The sequence below is a fragment of the Rhineura floridana genome, chromosome 9 (genome assembly GCF_030035675.1).
Source record: "Rhineura floridana isolate rRhiFlo1 chromosome 9, rRhiFlo1.hap2, whole genome shotgun sequence".
In the NCBI taxonomy this organism is placed as follows: Eukaryota; Metazoa; Chordata; class Lepidosauria; order Squamata; family Rhineuridae; genus Rhineura; species Rhineura floridana.
This window is the reverse complement of record NC_084488.1, coordinates 10,789,216-10,810,251: the sequence shown is the minus strand read 5'-3', so window position 1 is coordinate 10,810,251 and position 21,036 is coordinate 10,789,216. Positions and strand designations below refer to the sequence as shown.

The window sequence follows — 21,036 nt, the reverse complement described above, 5'->3', positions numbered from 1 at the left end:
CCCCCCAGCTGGCAGTTGTGGACAATGTGCAGCTGTGGCAAGTTGAGCAGGCCCTAGCCAGCTGGGGAGGACTAGCCTCAGAGGGAGGCAAAGGTAAACCTCCTCTGAATACCGCTTACCATGAAAACCCTATTCATAGGGTAGCCATAAGTTGAGATCGACTTGAAGGCAGTCCATTTCCACTTTCTGAGTCAAAATACCTCCAGAGAAATGTATATACTTAGCTTATGGAAAGCATAGCTATGGAACTCTTTGCAACAAGGAAAAAGCTGGGGCAAAGAATTCAGCAATTTCCAAAAACGGAAATTTTCAGTAGAAAATGTCAGTAGTGATTATGCCAAGTTCCACCTCCATCTGCCACAATTTTGTGACTAGCATGCCTCAACAATTTTCAGTGGTCTCAAGTAGGTCCTGGGCATAGAAAGTTTAAGAACTACTGCTAGACATTTTCTATCTCCATGGATATCACAACTTCCATGTGAATAATAAAGCAGCTTCACGGTTAAAGCTAGGGATGGAAGGATCTGTCAGACTTGTTTCTCTAAGTCTCTCATTTTTCCAATCTGAAATTCATTTTTCCACTTTGCTGCAGGAATCAGTGAATTAGTTTTTGAAAGAAAAAAAAATCACCATGAAAATTCTTCAGCATTTTAGTGCAAATTTCTCATATAGCATTTCTATATGCAGTTGTGACTAATGAGCCACATTTTGCATGCAATGTTCCAAATATAATGCATTTTTGTATGTTATTTTCATTAATACATTCATTTTTATGCACCCTTTCTCCTAATATATGCATTTTTGTAAACACCTTTTGGATGGAAAACTGCATCACAAAATTCGGATAAGTGCGAATTTTGAAGGATGGATATGTCTCAGTTCTCAAATTGTTTCAGAATGTGCAAATTTGATAGATTTAGCTTTAAGCTTTAAATGTGAACTGAACAGGATTTCTCTCTCATTCCTAGGTAGAACCATAGGAGGCAGGATCAGGCTTGTTTCTCACTAAATGATTGTACCTGCACATTTTACCTTCTATCTCTGCTTCTAAAATGTCTAGAGACTTCTTTTTAAAAAATGACAAAGACAACGTAGACCAGCAAATTGCCCAAAAGGGTACTAAATGCCAAGCCCAGAATCTGACTGAAACCAGACAATATGGCAACCGTAGGCATGTCCTTTCTCTCCCTCCAATTGGTTCCCAAAATGCAGGGGTGATGGATCCCCCCAAATCCCCCCAAACCGCCTTACTCAGTTCCTGCAGCTGTCTCTATCAAGCCAGCTGGGGAGGGAATAGAACGAGTGGCCAGCTGCGGTATGGGGCTTTTTGCCATAGAATGCATGGCAGGGACAGGAACCAGGAGGCTACATTCTGAAATCCATTGGAAGCATTATTCTGCAATACCTCAAACTGAAGTGTTACCAAAAGTAGTTTCAAACAAGTGTGGAATCTAATTTTTAGGATATCTTCAGAACTCAGAACCAAAGGCCACAATCCTACTAACTGACCAGGTTTGCACAAGCCTTAGCCAGAATATGTATGACTTTCATACAGCCATTTTGCTCTAACGTTGCTCATCCCTTTGCATGCAGCAAACCAAGACTAGCTTCTGAATTCTGGCTTGTTGGGAAGCAATTCACCATAGTTCCCAGGTCACAAATAACAGGAAGCTAATGATTAACTGTGGCTTCCTGCTTATTAAGTCAGGGATTTGATTATGCAAATGGATCCAGGCAGAATTAGGTGTACTTAACTCTACATTGGATTGTGGCCAGAGTCTTGATAGATACATTTCTCAAACTAACATAAAAAACCCTATCTCCTCCATTCATTTACATACATTAGTATGACTTACAAACTCTCTGAAACCAAGTTCGGATGCTGCAGATAGGGCTTGTTCAATTCTCAAGGTTCTAATGAATGACGTTAAAGCTAGTCCACGTTTGGGAGAGGGGCAAAATCTGTTCTTCATTATAGTCACAAAGGACACTAGCAGCAGGAGGAAGGATTACACCTCCCCCCAAAAACATATATCAAGTATACCTCTTTATTTTCTACTTTTGAGTGACTGGTGGCCACTCACTTCTATAGGGGGGGAAATTAGACGTTGCACCTGAGACCAATATTGTGCTGAGGGCAACACCTTCTCTCCACTCCTGACATTGGGTGGTCCAGCCTCCTGTAAGAGGGTACACTGCATACCCAGTGGCTCTTGCCTTACAGAGTGGCTCTCAGGTTGTCTTCTTCTCCAGAGAGCACCCTTAAGAGCCAGATGTATAATCATCCTCACTTGTAGTGAGCTCAGGTTGTCAAGCGCCTATCAGTTTGGAAACAAAACAGAGCCATTTAAAAATTAGGCAGTAGTTTCTATATACTTTTGGGACTCCCTAGGAAGAAAAGTTGAATGAAACTTTGAACAGGGACATTCCTGTTAGGAATGGAGGATATATTGTCTATGACCTTCTAAAACATTCCAAGCTTGTCTTCAACCTGACATCTCATACATATCAGCTCCAATTTTAAAATTCTCAGTCTTAATGTATTTCCCACTCAAAATAAAAACACACAATGTGAAAGCTGTCATTAGTTCTTTGATGCTCACAGCTAATTTTATAATTTCCGTATATGAGCTAACAACCAGGGATGCATAGATTGGGAATCAACCATAAAATCACCATAAGAATACCTTAAACTCTTCACTTTTACAAAATAGATAGTGCAATGACAAAAAAAGTTTCTCCCAGCAGGGGAGAATCAGAAGAAACCATATTTAATTGTAACATTGTTGAGAAATTGTATGAAGGAGGAAGAACACTTTTCATGCGAAGATACAAAGAATTAAATTACTCTTTGGGTTGAAAATCCACAGGCTTTTCTATTTCTCTCTCTTAAAGATAAGTTCTTTGGAGAACTCGGCTACAAGTACTGACTCTAACTGGAATACAAACATGCCTGCTGCTCAAAATACATAGTTATATTCCAGAACTTTCACCAACCAAAAATCTGTACTATTTTAAGCCAGGCCATACTTATGTCTGATTTCACACTAACAGTTAACTTCATGAAGCAAATTTCAGCCACTTCACTTCACTTCACAGCCTCTTCACTTTGTGAAGCAAATTTCCTCCTGCTGCCTTAACAATGGTTAAGCTGTTTGTCAGTGCAGCAGCATACTGTGTTTTAAGCCTATCCAGGGGTTCATCAGAAAGACCACCAGAGCAAATGAATTTTTAGAAATCCCCCACAGCTTTTAACTGTTTCTGTCTTTGAATTTCCTTTTAGATACTGTTGTTGTTGTTGTTATGTGCCTCCAAGTCGACTACGACTTATGGCAACCCTATGAATCAGTGACCTCCAAGAGCATCTGTCATGAACCACCCTGTTCAGATCTTGTAAGTTCAGGTCTGTGGCTTCCTTTATGGAATCAATCCATCTCTTGTTTGGCCTTCCTCTTTTTCTACTTCCTTCTGTTTTTCCAAGCATTATTATCTTTTCTAATGAATCATGTCTTCCCATTATGTGTCCAAAGTATGATAACCTCAGTTTCATCATTTTAGCTTCTAGTGATAGTTCTGGTTTAATTTGTTCTAACACCCAATTATTTGTCTTTTTCGCAGTCCATGGTATCCGCAAAGCTCTTCTCCAACACCACATTTCAAATGCGTTGATTGTTCTCTTATCAGCTTTTTTCACTGTCCAACTTTCACATCCATACATAGAGATCGGAAATACCATGGTCTGAATGATCCTGATTTTAGTGTTCAGTGATACACCTTTACATTTGAGGACCTTTTCTAGTACTTTCACAGCTGCCCTCCCCAGTCCTAGCCTTCTTCTGATTTCTTGACTATGGTCTCCATTTTGGTTAATGATTGTGCCAAGATATTGATAATCCTTGACAAGTTTAATGTGCTCATTGTCAACTGTAAAGTTGCATAAATCTTCTGTTGTCATTACTTTAGTCTTTTTGACATTCAGCTGTAGTCCTGCTTTTGTGCTTTCCTCTTGAACTTTCATCAGCATTCGTTTCAAATCATTACTGGTTTCTGCTAGTAGTATGGTATCATCTGCATATCTTAAATTATTGATATTTCTCCCTCCAATTTTCACACCTCCTTCTTCTTGGTCCAATCCTGCTTTCCGTATGATATGTTCTGCGTATAGATTAAATAAATAGGGTGATAAAACACACCCCTGTATCACACCCTTTTCGATGAGGAACCAATAGGTTTCTCCATATTCTGTCCTTAGAGTAGCCTGTTGTGCAGAGTATAGGTTGCGCATCAGGACAATCGGATGCTGTGGCACCCCCATTTCTTTTAAAGCATTCCATAGTTTTTCGTGATCTACACAGTCAAAGGCTTTGCTGTAATTTATAAAGCACAGGGAATATTAGATACTGTAGAGAAATAATATTGTTTATGTGGTAAAGTTGTTATATCATTTCAAACAAGATGATGTATGTAAAGAGTTACCTGTGAACTAAACGGACTTGTGTTCCAGTAGAGAGCTAGAGGGAAACATTGTATTGAAGGCAGACAGCAAATGTCAGTTAAACTGCCACTGTAGCCTAGAGTCAGTCAGGGGATGGCTATGGTTGGGGAGGTCTCTGGCTTTATTTTCAGAATCAAAAGCATCATAAAAGTAGTTTTAATTGGTGGACACTGCACCTCATCTTATTGGCTCAGAACTATAGATTAATCAGAGAGTAGAATTTCATCCAAATGGTATTTGACTGGGTGGAGGGTCCTGGCTGGCGTAAATAAAAGGTGTGGTTCAGTATTGTTCATACAGAGTAGCTGTTGAAGCTGAAGTTTATTTATTTATTTATTACATTTATATACCGCCCCATCGCTGAAGCTCTCTGGGCGGTTTACAGCAATTAAAAACATTAAAAACAAATATACACATTTTAAAACACAAAAAAACAATTTAAAAACACAATTTAAAAAATTTAAAAACAATTTAAAAACACATGCTAAAATGCCTGGGAGAAGAGGAAAGACTTGACCTGGTGCCGAAAAGATAACAGTGTTGGCGCCAGGTGCACCTTATCAGGGAGATCATTCCATAATTTGGGGGCCACCACTGAGAAGTCCCTCTCCCTTGGAGTGGAATGGTTGGAGTGGAATGGTGAGGGACTTAGGAAGAAGCTCAGGACAGACTTGGGGAAGCCTGAAGGGAGCCATGAGCAATGGCAGAGACTGGCATCTGAACAGAAGATCTAGTCCAGGAATTGATATTACTGGGGCTGAAGGAGGCTGCTAAGATGAGAAGCTCTGTGACAGCCTTCAAGAAAAAGCTAGTGCCAGCTAATCATTGCGAACCAGAGGCAACAGTTGTTGTTGGACAGGCTGAAGACTGTGACTGCAATCCTGAAAGAAGCCTGAAGGACTCCAGAGTGAAGGAAGTGAAGACCACATATGATCCTGTGAGCGCAATGTGTTGTGTGTTAAGTGGTGAAGGAGAGTGAAACTGTAAACTCACATAGCCATCTTCTTAAAGGGACAGTAAGCCTATTGCTTATGCATTACTATTTAAAGTAACAGTAACTAAGTGAAACCACAAGCCTTATAAGTAATCCTTTAAACATTACAGCCTATTAATAATAAGAATATGCTTCAATAAACCTAGTGCACTGTTTCATCCCACATGCATCCATAGCTATGAAAGCTTAATTGATATAGGAATATTTGAAGATTTTGAGTTATGGTGGCAGCAGAAAGAAAATGTAGGAAAAATATAATAGTCAAAAGGTTTGTGGTTTTTTTTAAAAAAAGTGGAAATTAGCAGAAACAAAAAGACGTATCTTTACAGCATTTTGATGACTGATGGGGTAAACACATCTAGATCATCAAGGTAACTCAGAATGGGATCCACTTGTTGGTCCCAGTTCGATTGCATTCTGTCGAACTGGCAGGCGGTTCCATTTATTCCCCCCCCCTCACTATCTCCTGTTTTTACTGTTTCTATTTTTTTCTTCTGGAAAATAACATTCTTAATATTCTTTATACAGATGGTCAGTTTGTTTTGCTGTTCAAATGTAAATAAAGCAGACAATTGCCCATCAAGTCTGTCTCTTGCTTCTTGCTTACTGTCTGACTCTGTCCAAAGACAGTCAAATAACACCCCACCACACACACAATTAAATGAGACGTGTGTAGTTGAATTAATTTTCATCTCATCTGATTTAATTTTGAAAGTTGAAACGTGAATTACTACTGGATGAGTTAGAGAGTAAACTGGCTAGAGTGTACGTCTTGGACCTGGGAGAGCAGGGTTCAAATCCTTCCTGCTCACCCTCTTTTTTTAAGAGGGGGAGATCAAGAGCACAAGCTGGCCCCCAAACTAAGCACCTTTCAGGCTGCAATCCTACACACATTTATCTGGGAGTAAGCTCCATTAACCACAGAGAGATTTACCTCAGGGTACTCATGCTGCATAGTTGCAGCTGCAACTATAAGAACATTTACTACAGAATAAGCCTCACTACATTGAGACTTACTTCTGGGTAAACAGATGCAGGCATGCTTGCGCTGCAGCTAGTGGAATCCCTCTACATGCCTATTCAGAAGCAATTGACTTGCATGGGGCTTAGAAAGGTGGGATGTAAATAATCATAATAAAGGATCACAGCAGATTCTGGGTTGACGATGAAATTCTACCTATGCTTGCTCAGAAGTAAGTCCCACTGAGTTCAGTGCCTCTCGACTGTGTGCTCCGTCCCCGCTTGGATTGTGTTTGATACAAGTGGAGGGGAGGGGAGAGAGAAAGAAAAAAGCCAGGTGTGCATGGGAGAGGGTGTTTGGGTGGGTGTGAAGGAGTGAAGCAGGCGGCAGGAGAGAGAAAGGACCTTTGCAAGGGGAGCCACACTGACTGAAAGCAACTATATAAATGACTGCTGTGCTGCCTTTAAAAAGAAAAAAACAAGGACGACAGCTTAAGAAGAAGAAAAAGAATGTGAATGTGAATCTCATTGAAAGAAATTAAAGGGAATACACATTTCAACAGTTTTGATCCAAGGTGACATAATTAACAATATCGTTCTTAATATCGTGATATATGACACAGATTTTTTTTTAAAAATCCAGTGTCAAGAAACAGCAGGCGAAGATCATAGCATACAAGTTTGGTTCGCAAAGATAGCGAATGTGCGCACTACAAGAAAATCCAGTGCCAAGTTCAAATTGACCTAAATTCTTGCCAATCCCTAAAGGTAATAGGTGGGCAGGCAGTGAGTTAACAGGATCCAGACAAGAGCTGCCACAGATACTATTTTAATTTTGTACCTTTTTAACTTGTAAGATTTCTTGGATGTTTTTATCAAAAGACAGCCTATAAAAGTTGTTAATCATCAATCAAAATAGTCCCTGCTTTGCATAATTGGGCAATGCAACATAATGTATGTGTAATCATTGCGTGCAGGTTCTGATAGCTGTGGCTTAACAATACTCTCATGCTTGCAAGTGCAAATCCTCCACCATAACCCTGCAAAGTTATTTGCATTTAATATTAATAGGACTTCATAACACATAATGCATTGTGTGCATTTTATCCAGTCACTTCTAATGCTCCATTCTATTGATCAATATTTTTTTCCATTTTATCCTGACATTGTAAAGGCAAATACACAGAAGTGCAATGCCAGTGCTTCATTTTGACATTGTAATATTCTTTCCATACAGTTGCATTTTCATTATCTAGAGACTATTTGAATGACAAGACATTCCCTTACAGGAACTGACAAAACTGCCTTAACTCAAAACTGTAATGAAAAGGAATGACTGTAGAAGGCTAGCAATTTATCAGCCAAAACAACCAATTCAGAACATGGATTTCCCCCAAAAAGTACACTATTCACTTGCACTTCCACTCTCCCCTTCCCAGCAAAAAAACTGATTAAAATTTCACTCATATCCCAGACAAGCCCTGCCCAGGGGGAATGGTTGCCGGGGCCTTTAGGGAGGTGCTATAGCTCAGTTGTAAACACATAAAAATACCCTGGTTTGATCAGACTAAGGACTCATCTAGTACAGCATCCTGATTCGAAGAGTGGCCTGCCAGATGCTTTTGGAAAATCCAGAAGCAGGGTGTGAAAACAGCAGCACTTCCTCCACTCCCCACCCCACCGTCCAACCAGCAACTGGTATCCAGATTTACTGGTATCTCTGAACATGGGGGATAAACTTAACTGTCATGCCTAATTGCCATCTAAGAATTTATCCCTCTTTAAGCAAAAGTACCCCTTCAAACAGAAGTTTTTCGTTCAGAAGTGAGGAAAACAATTTCTTTTCCATGTTGGCACTGACAGAAAACAAATCTTTCAAATGATGGACCCCTGAAGATTACAAAGTAGATACCACCAACCTGTTACCATAGATCAGATTGTTACTAGAAGATGTTTAAGATAGGGCCTCATAAGGTCTGTTGTATTGTTCTATGGCCCTATTCTTAATGTTTTAAATTGTCTTAGTATCTTAAGTGTATGTTTCATGGTTTTAATGTCGTGAATAGTTTAATTCTATTTTCATTGTATATTTTTGTATGTTTTTTTTACCTACGTGTTGTTTTTATTTGTAAGCCGCCGTGAGTTCCAGTTTTGGAAAAAGGGCGGGGTAAAAATAAAGATTCATTCATTCATTCATTCATTCATTCATTCATACTCTGAATCTGCCTTAACTATTTTCAATGAAGTCTTCAATAACTATGATGGTACCTTGCCAGGGGTGAGTTGTCATCAGGAGCCTATAGCTGACCATTAGAAAGCTTCTCAGCAGTCCTAGACTGCTGTGCTAGCTGAGGCATGTTTCTAAGCTAAAAAGTTGGGTTTTGTTAACAGAAAAACTGACAAAAACATATACTGAAACCTCGGAATGTACCTCTCACAAACTTTGCCATAAAGGGGAGGAGGCAAGTCATTTGTTTCTCTCTTAAATTGATTCTCCCCCATTGGAGGGGAGAAAAATCAATGGTTCTGTCTTTATACAGCTTGATTTTGATATTATCCCCACAGAAACTACTCCTGAGCATCTTAACTTCTACATGGTAATAGAAAATCTGATAGTTGAAACTTTTACACATCCAAACCAGCCATCTGGAAAAAAAAGAGACCATTCATTCCAGGGGCAGCATTTCAGATTCAGTGAGGGGGAGACTGGGGTTGGAAGATTCACAGTTAGGTTTCAAAGGCCTGCTACTGGATATTCAAGATTCAACTGCAAGAAAGCAGTTTATTTAAGAGAATTGTCAGGGTTATTTTGAATAGCAATAATAGTGTTATCAGCACAAATCAAATAGTTATAGTTGTAATAGTTATTGCCCCCACCTTTACACCAAGGGATTTGTGCATTTGGCATACATGTTTATCACACTGGTCCTTATTTAGTTGTGTATCACTATAGCTACAAGACCGAAACATCAATTGTGTGAATTTGATTAATAAGAGCAGCATCGGGATTACAACAGGGATCATGCACCCCTTCAATAACTACTTCCCCAACTTATGCAAGGGGCTTTTTCAATCCAAGTTTATGTTTAAATGTATGCTGAAATTTTAAAATGTGAAGGATAAATATAATTCACTAATAGGAAAAGAAAACCTTGCATTTTAAAAACATACCTATAGAGAACAGATATTTCTATCAAACTTTAGAAAACAGGGAAATTGGACAGCTATAGTGAATGCACCAGGAGAGAAGGAGACCTGACCTCCTCTCTGAGATATTGTACTGCCTTACAAATTTGTCAAAATGCAAACACAATTTGAGTTGGTCTTCCACAGTCTAATGCACTTCCTGTGTAGCTTGGAAGATTTTGGTAACATGTGCCTCTGAACATTTGGTTAGTGGTGGCAACACCTGTAATCAGCCCAAATAACAGAAACATGGGCTGTGCTGATCTTGTTTTAGCAGAGGGGAAGCAACATTACTGAATTTCTCTGCTTTTTAATCCGGGAGGTAAGAAATGGGATCCTGTGCAAGTTTACTGAGAATAGATTGACCATTTGCATGCTTATTGAGTTCAGTGGGATTTACTCCCCTGCAGTCATGCTTAGGATAGGTGAAACTGACCACAGTGGATGAGGAGGGGAGGAGGAGGAATGGCAGGGGAAGGGGAGGAAGGGCAGCAGGGATGAGGGGAATGGGAGCAGGCAGGAAGGGGAGGGGAGAAGGAGGGCAGGTTGGATCATGTTTATTGAGTTCAGTGGGATTTACTCCCATGCAATCATGCTTAGGATAGGTAAAACTGACAATGGGGGGGAGGAGAAGAGGGAGGGAGGGCTGGAATGGGCAGGGGAGGAGGAAGAAGGGAGGGGGAGAGGGGAAGGAGGAGAATGCATGCTTATTGAGTTCAATGGTATTTACTTCTGTGCAATCATGGTTAGGATAGGTAAAACTGACCATGGGGGAGGGGGAGGGGGAGACGAGAGGAGAAGGAAGGGGGAAGGGAGGGAAGAGGGGAGTGGAAAGAGAGGGAGGGGGAAGGAGGGCATTGGAAGGGGAGGGTGAGAGGTGAAGAAAGGGGAAGGGAAGAGGCAAAAGGGAGGTGATGGAGGGAGGAGGAGGTTAGAGTAGGTAAAATTGACCATGGGAGAGAAGGAGGGGGAGGAGGGCAAAGGAAGGGAGAAAAGGGGCAAAGGAAGGGAGAGGGAAGTGGCAAGAGGAGGGGATAGGAGGGAGGAGGAGGGGATGGGAGGTTTGATCATTTGCATGTTTTTTGAGTTCAGTGGGATTTACTCCTGTGCAATCATGCTTAGGATAGGTGAAACTAACCTGGGGGAGGGGTGGGAAGGGGAGGAGAAGGAGAGGCAGGGGAGGAGGGGGAAGGGGAGGAACAGGGAGGGGAGGGGAGGGGAGGAGATTGGATGAGTGGGCACTGGGCAGAGGGGAAGCCCCTTTCCTTTCCAAAAGGAAAACATTGTGAACAGCATCATTTTGCAGTGTTTTCCCCCACCTTTTTATTCTACAGCAGGCTCATCTAGTCTCCCACCCATATTTAAACCAAAGCTGTCCCTGGCCACATCCACACCAGACCTTTATTTCAGTTCAGACAGTCATGGCTTCTCTCAAAGAATCCTGGGAAGTGTAGTTAGTAAAGGGTGCTAAGAGTTGCTAGGAGACGCCCTGTTCCCTCACAGACCTTCAATCAGAGTGGCTGACTGGTAAACCACTCTGGCCACTGGAGCTCTGTCAGGGGAATAGGAGTCTCCTCTCAGCAGCCTTCACAAACTACACTTCCCAGGATTCCTTGAGGGAAGCCATGACTGTCTCAAGTGAAACCAAAGTCTGGTGTGGGTGTGCCCCCTGATTAGGCAAGCCAAGCAGCTGTGAGTCTGGCTTTTAGAACACTGGTGATTAGTTCTTACTGAACATGCCCAGGGTTTATCATTGACTTCAATGTTAAATTTCTTAAATTAATTAAAAATTGGGCAGGCATTTTTTTTAACTTTTAAACTGCAGAAGATGAAGACCAGAGTTTGGGGCAAGGTCAGTAATAGGATTACAGGTACTCTGTGAACATGGCAGATTTTTAATTAATTTCAGCAAATTATGAGAACTTTGACAGAATACAGTCCAAAAGGATTCTGTTTTTTTCCTCTCTTTTTACACTTTGAACTCTAGATTATTAAGAAAGCATTTCTGAGTTCAGGACTATAGGTTTTGTAAGGTTTTGTTTTGAAATGAGTTTATGGGAAGCATCAGAATGGCATGGGGGTATTTTCAATTTAACATTGCGGAATGTGAAAAATCCACACTGGCTATAGTATACAGCCACCCTCATGGCTGTATAATGAGCACAATTTTGCATACAGGTACACTTGCGCACGCACACACCCCCTTGGCTACAGTTTACTTCTGAGCATAAACATGGTAGGTTTTGTTGCTGAAATAGCTCTCTTCAGAGAATATGTAATATCCCATGAGAAACCTCAATTTTCTCACTTTCACATCCAGGAACTCCTCAACTTTGTTATTAATCAGAACTCCAGGACTCAACTCCCCACTCAATGTAACATCAACTCAACTAATATACTTTGGAAGAATTCAGATGCTGGCGTTGTCTACTGGAAAATGATTAAATTATCACTTGATTATATATGATCAAAGAAAGCTCAAGACTAGTGTATGGTTCTGACTCATGCATGGATGGATTCTTATTCATTACATTTTTATCCAGCTCTTCCTACAAGGAGTTTGGGGAAGGGTACACAGTAGCCCCATTTTATCCTCACAACATTCCTTTGAGGTAAGTTAGGGTGAAAGACAGTGACCTTCATGACTGATTGGGGATTCCTCATTCCCAGTTTGACACTCTAACCATTATACAAACACTGATTATCATGTTTTTTCTTTGGACCGTTTTGGGGATGGAGGAGACAGCTCTGAGGTGGGGCAGAACCAGCAGAAATTTCCATTTTTTGAATGAAAGACATTGTGGGCATTTCCCTACTCATCCATGACAGGCCAACACAGATCACTTTAAAAAATCCCATTGCAAGAGCTGGGGTTGGAACGAAGTCTGCCATGGTGTGGATATTTTGACACTGTATAATCAACAGGGAATATTTTTGCAGAAGTGCATCCCATAACTATCTTGTTTGTATCTAAAGACTAAGCTATTTTCAGAAGAGCAAAACAAAACTGGAACACCTGTGCACTGTAGTGATGTTCTAAAAAAGTAGCACAATGATTTTATAATAGGATTGTCAACCAACTAGTATTGTACTTGTCTGACTGGTACAACCATATTGTGTCAGGTAACCATACCTGGGCTCTAAAATACCCACTGAACTCCAACTTTTGCCCTCACTTAACTCCTGAGCTGCCAGACTTTTCCCAACTCTACCCCTAACTAGTAGGACTCTACTTGTCCTGATTCTACCTCCTTGCTCCTCCTAGGATGGCAGTATTTCTTAAATCAATTGTTCTCTATTTTGTTCTGTCAGGTCATATATCAATTAGCATAGCCTACCATTTTAGCATTATGAACACCAGACTGCAAAAAATGCAATTTCCTTTCAATTTTCTCATTTCGTTCCATTCCAAGATGGCACAGGAGGATGAAAGCTACTTTCTTTCCTATCTGCTAAACATTTCCCCCCTCTAATCACAAAGTTTTTGTCTGATGTACGTTAGCTTCAAGAATCACTAGTCATTGCTAAATGCAAATAGGCACATAGGAAAATTATATTAAGTTTGCACAATTGATCTTTCATCATCCTTAAACTGTACCTTTTAAAATCTCCAGTAAAGTCAGCCTGAAATACTCCCAGCGCTGAGTGTCATCGAGTGCAGCAGGGTCACTTTGGGAAAACCCATTCTCGGTGATGTAAATTATAGGGTGATTATATGTATCCTAGAACAAGGGAGCAGAAGTTTTATTCAGAACAGATGTTAAGAAAAGCCCATAAAATCAGGTGCATTACCCTCTATCTACTTTAAGCTACAACCCAAAACTAGTTTTCATCAAATTGCACTGACCCTATTAACTTAATTTTCCACAAGCTGACCTTTTATGACTAACAATGGAAAAGCAAAACTGTGCAAATATCCATGAAGATAGAGAAATTACTTATTTTAATGAGAATACTAAAATATCTTTTTCTGCATTAGCATCTGCTTTATTGTCACTGCTATTTAACCCCTCAGTACTAGCAAGTGATAACAAATTCGGTTGTTAGACATGATCTGAATATACTGCACACCTATCCAGGTATTGAATCAAAAAGGCTGTTCCTGAGATTAAACAATTCAGAGTTAGGATGGGGGCATCTTTGCATATTACAAAGTACAGGTCCACATAAACAAATATTTAACAAACTGTCGTCATTACCCTACCTCAGGTATAGTCTTACCAAAAATTAGTAGACCCAGGCAGATACGCATTGGACTTGAGAGATTAAGGTAGGCAGCTGAACTCCTGACTTGGCAGGGGAGGGTTCCTTGCTGGCATTCCAATGTTTCCCCTCTCCACAAGCATATACTGCAACTCACTAGGGGTGACACCTTTTAACCCAACAAATTATGGACAATCTGTTATTTCAGTGAATCATCCGGGATAAGTAGGACGCCAAAGGGCCTGACCACAATGTAAACTATAGGCATCTTGCCAGTGGCTCCAGTCCACTCTAGTCATGTACAACTTGTTGCAAACAGCAGTACCGGAATTGAAGTTGCATTCCCATTTGCACTAAAAGTCTTTTTTTGTCTGGCCAGTTCTATAAGACAGATGAGCACTGCAATATTTTTATAGCCAGTCTATCTCCAGGCCATTCTTCCTTGTCTTCCTGCTGACCCTAAGTGGCGACAGGTTACTTCAGTTCCCTCTCACTTCAGTTTCCAGTCTCCTTTGCTTTTTTCCTTAAGTTGCCTCTCCTAGGATCTCTTCCCAGTCCACCCCACAAAAGTATTCCTGTCCATAAAGCCTGTGTGAGATTTTAATTGTAGCCAATTTCCTTTCCTTTCCAGAAGGTGAACTACAAATATTCTGATAGCATTGTTTCCCCAGCAGTTGGAATATGTGAATATGTTTCGCCAATCTGTATCAGGCTTCACAACTATAATCAGAATTCAAACTAGATTTCTGAAAAACAACCTTTAGTTAGAATTCTTTAAAAATGTACCTACTGCATTTTGCTGCCTCAAGAAGCCCTAAAACTCATATGGGGGGAGGGATTGTTTAGAAAGGTTTATCTGCCTTCAAAAACAAAAAAGGACAAAGTGTCCAAGTTTCTAACTTACTATATTTCCTACTTACTATGGAATGACCTACCAAAATATGGCTAACCACGGACCAGTTGTTCTGGGAAATGAGAAGACTAATTTCTGTGCAGCTTACATTACCTACCTCTGGCTTAGAAGCATCTGAATACCTCATCAGTATCAAATGCTATCTGAGGGTGCACACAAGAATACATAATCAGAGTACTGGTTCTGCTGTGGAAGTGCCCATAGCAGTTTGCCCAAGTGTACAAACTTTGATCCAAAACTGAGCTAAAAGACATTTGTGTGTGTTCATAACAGAAGGCAGCTATGCATTCTGTAATTAGCTGGAACTTGTACATCTCAGCTCACAAAATTAGTTTTTCAATTATTTTTAAATTGACTATGCATTTTTAAAATGACAAATGTACATTTAACTGATAAATGTAAATATACTGATTATATAATGATGATGATGATGATGATGTGTTTATATGGTGCTTTCAAGTGCTAACAGTGCACCCATTCTCTAGCTGTAATCCTTACCACAATGCTGTAAGGTACATAAGCATTATTATCCTCCATACTGGAGAATGAGGTCAAGAAAAGAGTGGCTTCCCAAAGACACCTAGTGAGTTCATGCCAGAAGTGAGGACTGAACTAGAGGCATGTCCTGATTCATCACTCAGTCTCATAACCAGTCTGCTACATCAGCACAGAGTGTCTGAAGAATGGGGTGAAGCACAAGACAAATGAATCAGTGTTCAAAGCTCTGGTTAGTATGTTTGTAAAGGCCGTTGCAAAGCTAGGGGTAAACAAGCTCATCTCATAGGGAAAATGTCATGCTGAGGGCTGTCTTTAAGGTATATTTGCATTGCACCTCAAGGAACTAAAAGCATTGCCAAGGAACTAATAAAATGTCAAAGTATACATTTCTCCTATCTCTAAATGGGAAGCAAACAGAAGAATCACCTCATAGATTTAGATAACTCTGTGAGGAAATAAGAAATTTCAAATATTCTGCTGTCTTAGAAGATAAACTCTTATTCCTCATTGTGGAAATCTTCACCAAAAGAGGTGTTTTAGAATGCTGCCAGGGGTTGTCTTCTGATGACAAAATGAAATTCTGCAAACAGAAGGGGTCCCAGAATGTGAACCAAGTTTTGAAAATGGAAATGGACTGCTTTAAAGTTGATTCCGACTTATGGCGACCCTATGAATAGGGTTTTCATGATAAGTGGTATTCAGAGGGGGTTTACCATTGCCTCCCTCTGAGGCTGAGAGGCAGTGACTGGCCCAAGGTCACCCAGTGAGCTTCATGGCTGTGTGGGGATTCGAACCCTGGCCTCCCAGGTCATAGTCCAACACCTTAACCACTACACCACACTGGCTCTCAAGTTTAGAAGGGGGAGCTAAGTTTGTTTATTTTTTTAAAAAAAAGTTTTAAACCACTACATTATATTTTTATTGAAATGTCATGCCTACAATACCAATCCAATGAGAACCCACTAGAATTCCATGCTGATTTAAATCAAGACTGCTTCATTAGACAACACAGATCTTCACTGACGGTTTTGTTTCCAGATAGCCAACTGACCAACTCTATCTCACCATTTCCCATTATCATCACTCTTTCACATTCTCCGTCCCTGAATTCTCCCTCGACTTCTGCTGTAGTTTTGAAAGGAGCAACCCACCTGATGTCAGGGGAAGCTCTTAAAATATATTCTATAGTTCAGCAGAGGGACACTTCTGACACTGGAGAAGCCTACAGATAATTAAGATGGTAATTTATATAGCACCATCAATGGACAAGGTGTTTGCTTTACCAACTTGTATAAAGAAAAGACAGGTCCCTGCCCCAAGGAGCTTTCAGTCTAAATTTGGATACGGTGAGGTGGGTGGAGGAGGCAATGTGAAGGGAGAAATCAGAATAAAAAGAGGATGAATGTGGGCAAAAGTAATTACATGCACATCAGGTTTGTTTCCATTGGGGATTTGGACTTTGGACTTAAGTGATATGCTCCACAGAAGGTTACATTAAACTCTCCAGTTTAATCCAAAAATAAATTTCATAATGTTTATGACCAATGGAATGTCATGTTATAGGGGGGAATACCATAAAATAAAGAGCTTTAGACAACCAGATGGAACAGAGAGAAATCTTCAGATCAGAATGTGCATTCAAGGTTGATCCTCTTTGGAAAAACTGACTCGCGCATGGGCATTAATCTCAGGTGTGCGGTTGCACCTTTCATTGGTTCTACTAGTGTTTGGGGGCTGTTGTTCTTGTTTTTAATACCGGAAGCAGGGTTTCAGGTTATACTGAATATTCTTTAGGCTTAGATTATGAGATCAAGCAGCAAACTTGCTGGAGAGCCAGTCTGATGGTTATCTAGTCGCAGGGGTTTACTGGCCACTGCTGTTGACATGGAGATAGCCTAGGATGAATGCAATGATGACATTCTGATGTCGTGTATGATGTCACAATAGGATACAGTAAGTGTAACCCACTGGTATATATTACTTTAATAATTCTGCACATACTAAGTAAGAGAGCTGAAGCAGAAAGCAGCTGCCATTATGGATAGTTACCTTAGAGCAGTTAGAATGATGTTTGGTGATCTCCTCCTCTGTAAGGCTCTGAGAAGAGGTTTACCTTAAAAGTTTTTAAATGAGTTATGAACTTTCCCAACATTGTACATTCCTTGTCTATTTATGTTCCTTTATGTTATTAAGGTCTGTAAGTTTGTTTCCTGAGTGCCAATCCCTTTGAAAAGACTGCTGTGCAGCTGAGGTGAATGAAAAAAAGGATTTTTCCCTCTGGCCAGGCTTCAGGAAGACGTTTTGTGGTGACTGTAATGCCCCTGTATTTATAATACTGTAAATATGGTAAGTGCAGCTTTATTAGAGTATATATAGTAAGTAGACTGAGTGAGAGGGGGGAGTACATGGGCTGGAATGCTGGAGAATGTTGTAGTATGATTGGCTGAGCGTTTGAGTGTCTGAAGGTATAAATGAGAGGATGACAGTTGAGAGAGGGGTGGATGAGGCGGTTGGTTGATGAGAGAGTTCGGTTGGTTTTGTGGGTTGGATTGGATTAGATGGGTAGTGAGGCAGGTTATTGACGGCTAGAAACATAAAGAGTAACGCATCTGATGAAACCATACGTTTGTTAAACTATACGTTTAAGTAATCTTGTTATTCCTGTATATATAAATAAATATTTCTTGGTTTACCTAACGTCTGATCCTTGGCTAGGTTACACAGACCAGAAGGGTGGGCAGGGCATATAGCAAGGTGGGGAAACAGTATCAATGGTGGCAGCGGTGAAGAGATAGTGTAACATCATCAAGTATCCACAGCAACCCAGGGCTGTATTCTTTATAGGCACAAAGATACAGGGGGGGTGTGGCCTGCAAGTGCACCCAGACACAAAGTAGCAATAAGCCAAGAGGAGACTGAGGCACAGTTTCAAGGCAATATTGAATTACTGGGAGTGACTGGTGGTGCTGCCTAGCAGTGGGATCTTGAGAGATCTTTGCTAGAGCTGGTGAGAGAACCATTTAAAAACCAGGACCCTGAGGTGGGACTGTGACAAGGCGGTAGCCACAGGCGGGATCCTAGCAGGTGGTGGCCTGAGGTGGGATCCTGACAGGAAGGGTCCTGACATAGATCTACTGAATTAATGAACCTTAATAATACCCATTCATTTCAATGGGTCTGCAACCCAGTATCCTAGAAGGAAAATGTTGAATACTAGCCCTTCCCTGAGAGCAGATGTAAAGCCCTCTTGTGGTCTGCCACACCATGCACTGACAATGCTGTTACCTGGATTCACACCAAAACAAGAAGTGTGCTGTTGTTTCTACCTCTACACTAAAACCTCATTGTTTAGTAGCAGTTAGTTCATTAAGTAACTGGATAAACAAACAGGGAAAAGTATTGTAAGCACCATACCTTAATGTATTTTAATAGGCGACGTAAGCCCCACGGAACAACAGCCAGCCAAGAACTGCCAGTTGCAACAGGCCATGATGGATCTGTTACTTCCTCTGCTTCTTTGTCTGCAAAGATACTTATTTGGCTATGTGTATTAACTTGGTACTTAACTTTGCGGGTAGTATAATAATTAAGAGAAAAGAAGTCAGCAGTGCCCTTGATCATTACTTTTTCTTCTTCGGTAAATTCTGGAAGCCTCGATAATGGAGATCCTTGCCTTTTACACGTAGAGGAAATCTTGGATTTCATGATGGCTGGATAGTCACCATCAAGAAAGATCGGGGTAGCAAACCAGTCAAGGCAAAATGCCATGTGCCACTTAGCAGCTTCTTGGTCAGCAAGAGAATTCGGATTAAAGGGTTCTGCCCAGCCTGAGATTAGCGCTATAGACACAAGTCCACCTTGCTGTTTCCGAAATAGTCTATCATAACTGTGCCAGGCTGCAGCATGAGCTTTGATCATGTTATGAGCAGCCTGGTATGCTCCTGTACCAGGCTCTGCGATACCTGGAGCCAAAATACCCTTTTCATAGCCAAGTGTAGCAATAATATATGGCTCGTTGATGGTGATCCATAGCTTCACTCTGTCCCCAAATATTCTGAAGCAAAACTGAGCATAAGTATCAAAGGCTTTCACTGTGGCATCTGATCTCCAGCCACCTTGATCTTCTAAATGTTGAGGTAAGTCAAAATGATACAATGTAACCATAGGTGTCACATCATTTGCTAGCAGACTGTCAATCACTTTGTTATAATAATCAACTCCTAAAGGACAAGAAAGAAGCAAGACAACAAGGTTTGCATTTGTGCTCAATCAAGCATACAAAGGTCACTCTACAGCATTTGGTTTTTCATCAGCTTCTGATCGTTCATTGCATTGTAAGATATTTGTCCAAGGAACACATGTGGATTTCTTCCAGTCAATTCTCCCAGCAATCTGTATTAAATCTTCATCTTTATTTGGATGAAGATGGCTTAGTTGAGCCACAGGCATTTTGAAAACTGTTCCTTAGAAATGAAGTTTACATTTACTTAACAGATATATAAAATACTTAATACAATGAACCTGCGAGGTAACCTGACATTATCATATTACAGGATGGGCTGAATCTGAGAGACAACCACTCGCCTAATGGTCCCCAATGAATTCATGGCTGAGACCAGATAAGAACATAAGTAGAGCTCTGCTGGATCAAACTATCCTGTTTCCCTCAACGGCCAATCAGATGTCCATGAAAAACCAATAAACATGGCATGAAGGCAATAGCCCTCTGCTGCTGTTCTTCCCAAGCAACTGGTATTCAGAGGTAATATATAGCCATCATGACTAGCAGCCACTGATAGTCTTATCATCCATGAGTTTATGTAATCTGTTTTTAAAGCTATTTGGTGGTCAGTACATCTTGCGATACCGAATTCCAACTATGTTCTATGTAAAGAAGTGCTTCCGTTTGTCTCTCCTGAATATCCCACCATGCAGCTTTATTCAATGACCACTGATTCTAGTATTATGAGGGAGAAAATTATCTATCCACTTTTTCCACATCATGCATCATTTTATATACATCTAATCATGTGCCCCCTGCTTGTCTTTTCCCCAAATGTAACCTTTCTTCATAAGGGAGTTGCTTCAGGCCCTACTCATTTTGACTACCCTTTTCTGCACTTTTCTCACTTCTACAACATGCTTTTTGAAATGGTGACCAGAACTGTATTCCAAGTATGGCTTCACCATAGATTTGTATAAAGGCATCACAATAGAAGCATAAAAATTTGAACAAGGAACATCTCACCTGAGGTTGAAAGCAGACTGTGGGTTGCATTCAATCAGTGTTAGTTCTATTCAGAGTAGATCCACTGAACTTACTAGACATGACTAATTGAGAGCCATTAATTTTAATAGGTCTACTCTGAGTAGAATGTAGTAGGATACAAAACATAGATTTTAGGAGCAGTCATGGTAGGTTCTGCACCTGCAGTGTAAGCCCAGCTTAGAAATTTGCATTATGCACATATATATCATCACTTGGTCTTCCCCCTCTCCTTATGCATCAAGCCCTTTTCTTTTTTAAGTGGCACATGTATTTGATATGTAAATACAGTGAAGACTCGTTATAATGTGTCTCACTGTACCACAGATTCGGATATACCATGGGTATGACCAGGCCTGTCCTTAGCATGTGCGGGCCCCAGGGCAAAAGCATAGTTGCCCCCCCCACACATTCTTTCTCTCTTTCAAACCTGCTGCCCAGAACAAGCCGGCAAGCGCTGCCTGTAAACGCACTGCACACCTGATGAGCGGGCAGCAGGCAGCACAAGGAAGCCACTCAGG

General features: G+C 40.7%; 1 protein-coding gene across 1 annotated transcript in view; it reads right to left on the bottom strand.

The window, feature by feature from the left end:
• Positions 1 to 21,036, bottom strand: part of LOC133364068 (cytosolic beta-glucosidase-like) — a 72,616-nt gene that overhangs the window by 20,464 nt on the left and 31,116 nt on the right. The window contains exons 3-4 of the mRNA XM_061584095.1: positions 18,664 to 19,469; positions 13,234 to 13,357 (exon numbers count right to left, since the gene is read on the bottom strand). Coding sequence (XP_061440079.1) covers positions 13,234 to 13,357; positions 18,664 to 19,469 — 930 coding nt within the window. The remainder of the gene's footprint in view (positions 1 to 13,233; positions 13,358 to 18,663; positions 19,470 to 21,036) is intronic.